The 9,708-nt window shown below is 40.7% G+C and overlaps 1 protein-coding gene across 3 annotated transcripts in view; it reads left to right on the top strand.

Moving 5' to 3' along the window:
* Positions 1 to 9,708, top strand: part of LOC111655937 (RNA-binding motif, single-stranded-interacting protein 3) — a 112,996-nt gene that overhangs the window by 35,030 nt on the left and 68,258 nt on the right. For all 3 annotated transcript variants that reach the window (XM_023407505.2, XM_087174293.1, XM_023407504.2), the window contains exon 3: positions 5,541 to 5,599. In XM_023407505.2, the coding sequence (XP_023263273.1) occupies positions 5,541 to 5,599 (59 nt within the window). The remainder of the gene's footprint in view (positions 1 to 5,540; positions 5,600 to 9,708) is intronic.

Consider the following 9,708-nt stretch of genomic DNA (forward strand, 5'->3'; position numbering starts at 1 on the left):
GGTGGGGGGGGTGTGGTTCAGTAGACATCAAACGGTGAGCATCCATAGGCTGATGGTGGTGCGCAAGGGAATGAAAACAGATCTGATGCTTTGAGGGCCCTATGAGGACTGTCATTAACACTTCACACACACACACATACGCAGCACAAGGTGCACACTGATTTTGTCAAGCCTGCCAAAATTGGGTGCACTGAGTTTCATATTGACATTCATCCTTAAGTCTCGACAGTCAGGAAAATACTGTCAGTTTCAGTGGCCTTACTGTTCTTTGTGTTTCACACTTCTTGGTGGAAAAAATCAAAACTCCACTTTTGGCAGAGATTCGGAGGAGTTTCCCTGTGTTGAAAAAGACATGTACCTCGTCCTAAAAGGATTGTCATAGTGAAAGTCAGTCTGTCAGCCCTATCCCTCACACATCCGCCGCTGTGGAAAGGCATTCTCCTCTGGCTTATAGCACTGTGTTTGGGGGCTTTGTAGCATTTCTGTGAAGCCAAGGAAAATAGAGAATTTTAGGTTAGCTGGCAAGTCCTGCTGAGTTGTTTGTGACTCATGATTCAAAGACAAAATGCAGAGAGGGAAGTTCTGCATTTTGTTAGTATACTGTATCATATAAAGTCTTTTTTTAAGGATTTCTTTCATAAGACTACTGCTGATGTCTGTGTTGTCAGCTGAATACCTGTAGGTTTGGTCTGATGGTTGGACATGTTTTTGGGAATTTGTGATGAGCATTTTTGACAACTGTTTCATGTTGTAGCGACTGTGACCGTGGTGTGATTGTTGGTTCCAGGAGATATATCGGAAACTGCAGATCTCCATGGGTTTTCAAACACATCAGTCTCTAGAGTTTTTGCTCAGAATGGCGCGAAAAACAGAAAACATCCAGTGAATGGCAGTTCTGCGGACAGGCAAGTCTTGTTGATGAAAGAAGTCAGAGGAGAAAAGCCAGTCTGGTTCCACCTAACAGGGTGTTTTCACACCTGGTCTTTTAGTCCGGTTCAACTGAACCCTGGTTTCTTTTCCCCGTTGGTACAATTCGTTTCGGCAGGTGTGAAAACAGTAATCGCGCCGAGATCCTTTCGAGTAGGTGGTCTCGGTCTGGTCCCCAAACGAACCCTGGAGCGGTTCCTTTTTGATATTAAAGAGTTCCGAACTCGATCCGACCCCACTGGTAGGTGAACTCAACAAGTTTGAGTTTGATGGCTCCTGCAACCTTCTTCCTGTGTTTACTTTCCTGCTCCGGCCAGACAATCAGACCAATAAGCAGAGTGAATGTTCCCTCATGGTTTGTAATGATGCATTTTGGTTCACTTGAATTTTTCTCTGTGTTAAAACAAACTGAACCAAAAGGAAAATGCTACAAGTTTAAATACAAATCAACTGAATCGGACCAGAGCAAACCATCACTAGACAGATGAAGACTGGAGAAACATAGTCCGGTCTGATGGTAGTTTCAGGATTTAAGGTTAACCCAACCTGCCTCGTTTTAACAGTCCATGCTGGTGGTGGTGGTAGTGTAATGAGGCGGTGAAAGCTCAGTACCAATGATTCATGGTTTGAATGCCACAACCTGTCTGTAGAAATCTGCAGAAATGATGTGATGCAGTCATGACAACACTGAGCAGAATCTCAAAGAAATTTTTCTAACATCTTGTGGAATCCAAGGCACAAAGAACTGAGGCTGTTTAGAGAACAAATGGAGACACCATAATAATACCAGACAAATGGAGACTTTGTCCGGTATTATTATGGTGTTCCTAATAAAGTGCTTGGTTGAGTGTGTATTGTATTTCAAGTAGCTCTGAAGGAAGTTTGGTTACAGAACTACAGCTCTAGCTATGATTTAGGTCACTTCGCTCCACTGTTGCTTCACACTTCACTCCTACTACTGACTCTTAAGTTATGATGAGCATCCAATGGAAACAAATTACATACTCAGATCCCTTTCAGAACCTTTTCACTCACTCTTTCTGTTGCACAATGGAAAGTAATGGAATAAGGAAGCGCTAACCCTGGCCATCTGGCTTCTTTTAGTCCTTTAGTGTTATGTTTTAAGTATTTGAATAGTTTTTATGAGTATCTTGTGTCACTGCCGTTGGGTCAAGTGCAGGTCGATTTGATGTTATTTCAACAAGTTCCAGGCTTCTGCTGGAATCAGCCAAAGGCTTCCAGTCGGGGGTTGAACACAGAACAGGACATTCTGCACTTTTCTCTCCTCTTCTTCCACATTATCCTCAGTCTCCTTACTTCATCATCTGATCTTTTGTCAATACTTTGCTCCATTTCTTCACCACAATAGCACATTGTCTTAGCTGCCTGGATCAAATGGAATTTTACCACTGAGTCAAGTCCAGAGTGAGACACCATTTTGGATGATGCAGTGTTGTTGTAATTTGACATTTCCCCAAGGCCGTGGCGTCATCCTCCTCCTCACCTCTCCTCTCCTCCACCTTCTTTGTACGTCACACACATTGATCTGACGATATCACACACACAAACACAGCCACATATCAAACATACGCTTTATTTGTTTTCCGCTCTGTGAAAACGGACTACTGTGAACATATTTTTTGAGATTCATAATGTGTTGAGCCAGGTACCTCTCTCTTTTTCCTCTCCTTCGCTCTTTCTTTTTCACACACACACACACACACACACACACACACACACACACATACACACACACATGCACACACACACACACACAAATAGAGTCTGGAAATGTTTCACTTTTCTGCCGGGAACAAAAACCTGCCAAAACACCGATGGTGCATGAGATCTTTGTCATGCATTCATACTCACTCCACACACACACACACACACACACACACACACACACACACACACACACACACACACACACACAATTGCAAGGAATTGCACCCACACAAGAATTTGTATGCTCAAATCTGTCCATGCACATACACTCACACATGCACTGTAGGTGTTTACACTCACAGACTGACACCCAAGTTTGAATCACATGGAGACTGAAGTCAACAAAGAGCCGGGTCCTGCCAGATGGTGTGTGTAATGTGTGTGATTACCTCTTTGGTGTTTTTGATCTGTCATGTTGCCTTGTGTGTGCGTCTGCATGTGTGTTTGTTTGTGCGTATATGTGTGGGCGATTAGTCCTGCCTTGTTTTTTTGGAGTTTTTTCCACGTTGGATTGTTGCCGGAACCACAGGCCAAAGAACTTATTTACCACCAGCCATGACTTTGTGAAAGAAAATTCCCAGGCAAACATCAGACTTGATTTCAGCCTGTCACAATCAGTGGATTTGCAAATACCCTAAAAATATCTTAAATTGCAGGAAAATGTGTGAAAATTGAGCATTGTTCAGGAAAAAAAAAAGCAATGATTTTCTCTCTACCAATTGCGAGATCATAAGCTGCTCAGCTGTCATGTTATGTGTGATAGCAGCCTTTTAAAGCGTTTTTTTCTGTCTTTATTTCTAAAGTCTCCTGTCCCAATAGAGTTTGATGTGAGGCTGTCAGGCGAGCTAGTCTCTGTTCTCTTCTTCTCACTGACAGAAGCAGTTGGCTGACAGAGACTCTCCTGATGGTGACAACTAAATGATCTCTTCTTTATTAAACACCTCTTACTATCTCTCCATCGCTCCCTGACTACCTCGCTTCCTCTTCGCCTTCAGTGTCTTTTTTATCTTTTGACTGACTGCTCTCCCTCTCCTTGTCTATTTCTCATTCCTCCGAGCCCCCCCCCCCCCTGCTTTATTTTTTCACCTTCTCTGCTCGTAACCTCCTGCGCTGCACCTTCGCCTGGTTTCTCTATTGTTTTTTTTGCCTCCCTCCCCATTGTCTCTACTTCCATCCCTCACCTGGGGGCCACCAGCCAGCCAGCTAGCCAGTCAGCCAGTTTGTCAGGCTGTCAATCTGTTTGATAGTCACTCAGCCAGCCAGTCAGTCATTGTGCAGCAGTGTTAAAACATTAATTAAAAAGTCTCATCCACAGAGCCAGGCAGTGATCCAGGCTGATCTCAGCGATTCAAGCTTTCTGGCTCAGTCTCCCGCCCCTCACCCCCACCGCATTTTCCTCCCTCCTCTCTCCTCATACCTTCCCTGCCTCTGTTTCTTCTTCCTCTCCTTCCAGGAGGAATGAAAGCCTGCTCTGATAAGAAACATTATTAACTTCTTTCTGAGAACAGAGAGCTGGAGAATAGAAGTGGGATGGAGAAGAAAATAAGGAAAGAAGACAAAGGGAGAGGCAGAGGTGTCAAACACAAGAAAGAGAGCGAGGTAGTGAAATGGACAGGAGACATTAAAAGTTGGTGGAGAGAACAGATAGAAAGAAAAATGGAGGTTGCCTGTTTCTCTTATAGGCCCTTCTAGCAGGATTGGATGCCATACAGATGTCTGGTTATTATCATCATTTATGAGACAGCACTGTCTGTGTTCAGGGGCCTGCGGTTAGGGTTTGAAATAGATAAGGACAGAATGGATAGATAGAAGACCAGATAGAAAACTTAACTGTGATAAGGTGGACACCCTGAGAAACTGTGTTAGGATCAGTTTTTGTTCAATTTTGTGTGTCATTTTTATTTTACCTGAGCTTTTTAGATTCGAACTTGAACGTGAACTTGAGAAAACAGCTTTACAGTTGCACTTCAAAAATTCTTCCAAGGAGGTTGTTACATTTCTCTAATTTAGAAACTAATCTGTTTCATGTAACCACCTCATTAAAATGTAAAACAAGACTAGAAGGCATGTTATCATGCAAACATCTTATAATTAGTATTGGACAAATTGAAATTTTTACCAGATGAACGATTCAAAGGTGCTTTTCCACCAAAAGTTCCAGGGACTTTAATTTCCCAAGAACTAATATCCAAAAGATTTCCTAGGTAAAAGTTCCTCCAGCGTATTGTGGTTTGTGTTTCCATAGCAAGGCCAAATCCTCAGGGAGATTAAGAAAATTCAGCCACTAATGAAACAAAAGTGTGCATCATTTGTACGTATATATAATGCTGTCTGCTACAAAGCCTGAACTTTGTTGTCAGTCCAATCTCTTGGGCTGCTCCATCCTGATTTTTATAAGCCACAAACTAAAAACAGAGCAATGTGTTTACAGTTCCAAGTTTTTTAAAATGCTGGGTGTATAACACTGCTGAGGAAAACCCTAGCACAACTGACCAATCAGCGACGTTCAGTAACAAACCCAAAACAGACCTTTAGTTGAAATTTGGTGATATCTATACTAAAGGCAATCATTGCAATCCACCCAATAGATCTTGAGACAATTCGAACGAATGTGAACCTGGATGAAAAGTCAGGGGATCATGAAACATTAATGAAAAATTAAATGGCAATCCATCCATTAATTGTTGAGATATTTCAGTTTAGGCTAAGGTGGTGAACCAACTGAATGACCAACATTGCCACCTTAGAGCCATGGCGTTAGCATGGCTAACAACTCATTTGCTTCAAACTCAAAGAACATCCCATAATTCTCCACATGTTAAAAAAGTAAAAAAGCATAATTCATTCAACATTTAATCGGGGTGTTTCATTGTTGTTTTTTACAGATATGGGAAGATTGTGTCAACAAAGGCCATCCTGGACAAGAACACCAATCAATGCAAAGGTGAGTGAGCATCCTCTGACTTAATCCAGTGTGTGGTGTAGCCTTGCAAAATAATCCTATACTTAACAAGCTCAGATTTTGATATGAGATCTGAGTCTGGAAAACATCAATTGAGAATTGATTGAACTTGGCAGCTTAAAGGCAGACCAATCACTGCCCTATGGGGAGTGGTTCTGTTTTTATAAATCCCTTCCTCTTTAACTTTTTTGAATCTCCAATCAATCAATGCCCAAAGGTTTTTAAAATGGGCTAAAATATCTGTCAACAGATGTAAAAATACTTCAACTTGCGTGAGCCACCGACTGCTGCTGCACACAGTCCATGTGTTTGAATTACAGTTGTATGTTTCTATGTGGATTGGTTGTGTGTTTTTACAATGTATACAGCACAACAGTACTGACTTCCATAATGACCATGTCATCCTTTAATCTATTTAAATGATGCACTGCTAGAGTACTGTCATTTTTTTTTTTTACTTCTCTATAATGATGATTTCAGGATTGTACCCTAATGATACTCAGAGTTAAGCAGCTTTTGAAAGCAAGATGTTGGCATTGTTGTCATTGGCCAAATCAAAACGGAGAACACCATCCAACAGCCACAATGTGTTTCAAATAGTCTCTGTGGTGAATGAGGCTCACTCAAGTGTCTTGTGATGAGAGTCTGCTTGATTGTTGGAGAGGTCTGAACAAAGCACTAATCAATATGATTGTAGTCGTCTGCTTGGGAAGAGCCGCTCAAGAACATGTGTTCAGCATGATTGCTCCTCATCTGCCAGGCCTGCTCTCAAAAGGTACACTGACATGCTTTAGGAAACAGCACAAATGCCCTGTAATCAGCATATCAACCTCAATGGTGTGAGTGAAGGAAAAGCCAGCCTGATTGATACTGATGGCAGAGATGTAAATTACTTAATCTGCTCTGATTACTTTGAATAAAATATTTGGAGTAAATGATTGCACAGTCCTACCTGCTTTAACATTAAAATGGGGAAACCAAACTTCAGTGAATCTCCACTAAAAACTGTTGTACTTGTACTCATTATTGTTGTAGATCTTGTCTAATTGGCCAGTTGTATAAATCTTATAAACTTGATCATTCCGCTTCCTGCTTTGGTATCACATAATCAAATATAGCTTTGAGCTTTGAAACCATATTGAAATCTCTATCCTGACATCATTACAGCATGGCTGAAGGGAAGGTAGAAAATTCTGTAAACCCAGTGATAATTATCAATTATTCTTCCATTTTCTTAACTCATTAAATTTTATCATCTGTGTTAGTTGAGGTTTAAGAACCTGTTTCAGTACAGCCTCATGTTCATGACTTTTATGTTTGCCAGTTATGGCTTCAGACATCTATTTAGTACGATTTACAAATGGAAAATAATACCTTCTTTTATTTAAGATCATACTGCATCTGAAAAGGCAATTTACATCTAGTGCTCACAACCATAACCAAAACAAGCATTCAAGTGTATTTAAAGCCATATTCCACATTTTTGTGGTCAACAATCCCATGGAAAGACTGAACTGATTCTAGTAAGAAGTATTTTCTGCTGATCCAATTCCTTTGTGCCATTGACCTGACATATCAGTGAGCCACACTGTTGCACTGACATGTTCCTTTGTCACAATCAACATGGGCACTGATGTTTATTTTGAGTCAGTTCCAAACACACTGTCCTGCTCCCAAAACACCAAATAAATCAATCCGCAGTTGAAAATAGTCCCCAATAAACTATTGTATTTAGTCGTGTTTTAGTGAATTTTCTAAAAACATTAGGTGGTTTGAGGCAAATACAAACTTTTTAAAAATGAAACAATATACTTTTGACCTGTTTCAAATATTGAAGGGATATTAGGGATGATTATGCTTGAGGCTAAGAGCTACAGACTAGGTGGCTGGTAAGCACTGAGACTATAAGACAAATATAAAACAACATCCACCATAATCCCAGAATATACTTCCTGTATTTGTATAACTGCAAGGGCCCGTATGGTGTAAATTTTATCATCTGTCCCATTGTACAATGTTCTGTATGTGTGCAGCTTTGAATTTATGTCTGTACAGACAATACGCACGGAAAAGTAAACAAGTTTGTTTATGCTGACACCCAAACAGGACTGCCTGTCTCTCTTTCTGATCAGATAAAAAGTTCAGTGAATGAAAATCTATGCCAATACTAATAATGCAATGAAAGAAGACATGACTGACGGACTGTGATTTAAACAGATAGAGGCCATCACGCTCTGCAGTATGTATTGCTCCAGACTTAAGCAGCAAGCCGACAGCCCGGTTTAATCACATTCAGTCACATTTTGTGGGTTAACGTGGGCAAACTAAGAATCAATACCGAGCAAAAGTTTGAATTTGTTGCTTGAACAATCACCTGTGATGGTGTATGAAGAATAAGCTGTAGTATGTGCACACATAAATCACATGTTCATAAAAGCAAAGAGTCAAATACAAATTAGCTAAAGATACACAAGAACAAAAGGTAAAAGAGTTAGAGAGGCAGCTGCACCCCGGGGTGGTGTGCCCTTAAGACAAAAGAGAACAGTGACTTCAAAAGTATGTGTATAGTAGCAATAAGGTAAGAGTGTACAGGGAGTGGGGCTCATTATTTTCCATAAAAGCTGTGAATTCACGGGTGTTTATTATTATTATTATATTATTTAGCAAATGTGTGAAAATCCGATTGTAATAAAATAGTAAATAAGTAAACAATACAAAAAAACTAAAAGACTTGTAAAATTGCCATTTGCAGCTGAAACACACCATAATTTAACTGATTATTGTCTTTTAATTGTTTTTTTCTTTCATTTGTCCTTGCTCCAATTTGTCACTTGCCTTTCTCTTGCCAGAATAATTGCAGACAGAGACATAAAATCCAGGTGAAAAGCATTTAAAACAATCTGCTCCTTTAAAAACAGTGTTTTATTGTGAAAGCAATGAGCCTTCACTAGGTGTGTGTTTGACAACATGATGTGTGTGTGATTGCAAGTGAATAGTAGGGGTATTTTGGGCACCACATCTGGCACTAAGTTCCAGACAAGGCCTTTATGAATACTAAACATTAGAGTGAGTGTTTCAAAATGCAAACCCATACATCCAGCTATCGATTTACGCTTATTGTTTAATGCACAAAATACCCAGAATGCAGCAGCTGCAGCCATGGACACATAGGGTTTGTTTTGGGGCGTGCCCTCCATCAACAGTTTCACTGCTTGTAATGTAGACTTCATACATCTCTTAGCCAGTTGTTAACTCACAATGAAAGAGTTTCATTATCGGTCGGCCATTAGAATGCCTTACAACCGGATAAGTGTTGGTTTGATTGCAGAGGCATTCAGTTGGGACAAGATAAGTGCTTAGCGTGACTAAGAGAGTACAAATTGGCACAGAGAGTTCTCTTGGAAAGGGAGGGATGGATGGGAGGAGGCCCAGGGAGGTGAAGGGAGGGGGTAAAAATAACCTGGGGCTGACAGAAAAGGAAGGGGACCCTTTGAAACTGATGATTTAGCAGACAGCCTCTTGTTTTCAGGAAAATTTTGCAGAGAGGTAGATAGCGTGAGAGATCTAGACAAAGAGACAGGTAAATAAATAAAATCATCTTCCTTTGCAGTCTGCAGGGCTTCTTCGCTTCTTTGTCCCTGAAACGTTGATGTTTCTCTCTGGAACAATATGTAAATATGTGAATGTTTGGTGCATAGATACATTAAAACATTACCCTGAGAATTACCATTGAACTGTCTTTTCAGTGAACAAAGAAAGCAAAACTTTTGCTTTATCCTCTAAAATAATATAAAGATTTCCTTTGTAAAGTCCTCAGCTTTGTAGCCAGTAGCGGCTCAATGTTAAATACACTGACAGTTTTCTAGTTAGCAGTGTGGGAGCTCTGGGGGAGGGAGAGGGCACGGAGAACAGGATGGAGGAAGGAAGGGAGAGGAAACCACTTTAGATTGTAAAGGATTTCCATTTCCCAAAGACAAGCGCCCTCCCTCTCACTGTCTCCATGTCTCCTGCCTGCTATCCGCCTCTCTCCCTCTCCTGTTGCTCATCTCATTCTTACTCTCTCTCTCTCTCTCTCTCTCTCTCTCTCTCTC

The sequence above is a fragment of the Seriola lalandi genome, unplaced genomic scaffold (genome assembly GCF_002814215.2).
Source record: "Seriola lalandi dorsalis isolate HSWRI2012SDOR001 ecotype SW California unplaced genomic scaffold, Sedor1 jcf7180002054336, whole genome shotgun sequence".
NCBI lineage: Eukaryota > Metazoa > Chordata > Actinopteri > Carangiformes > Carangidae > Seriola > Seriola lalandi.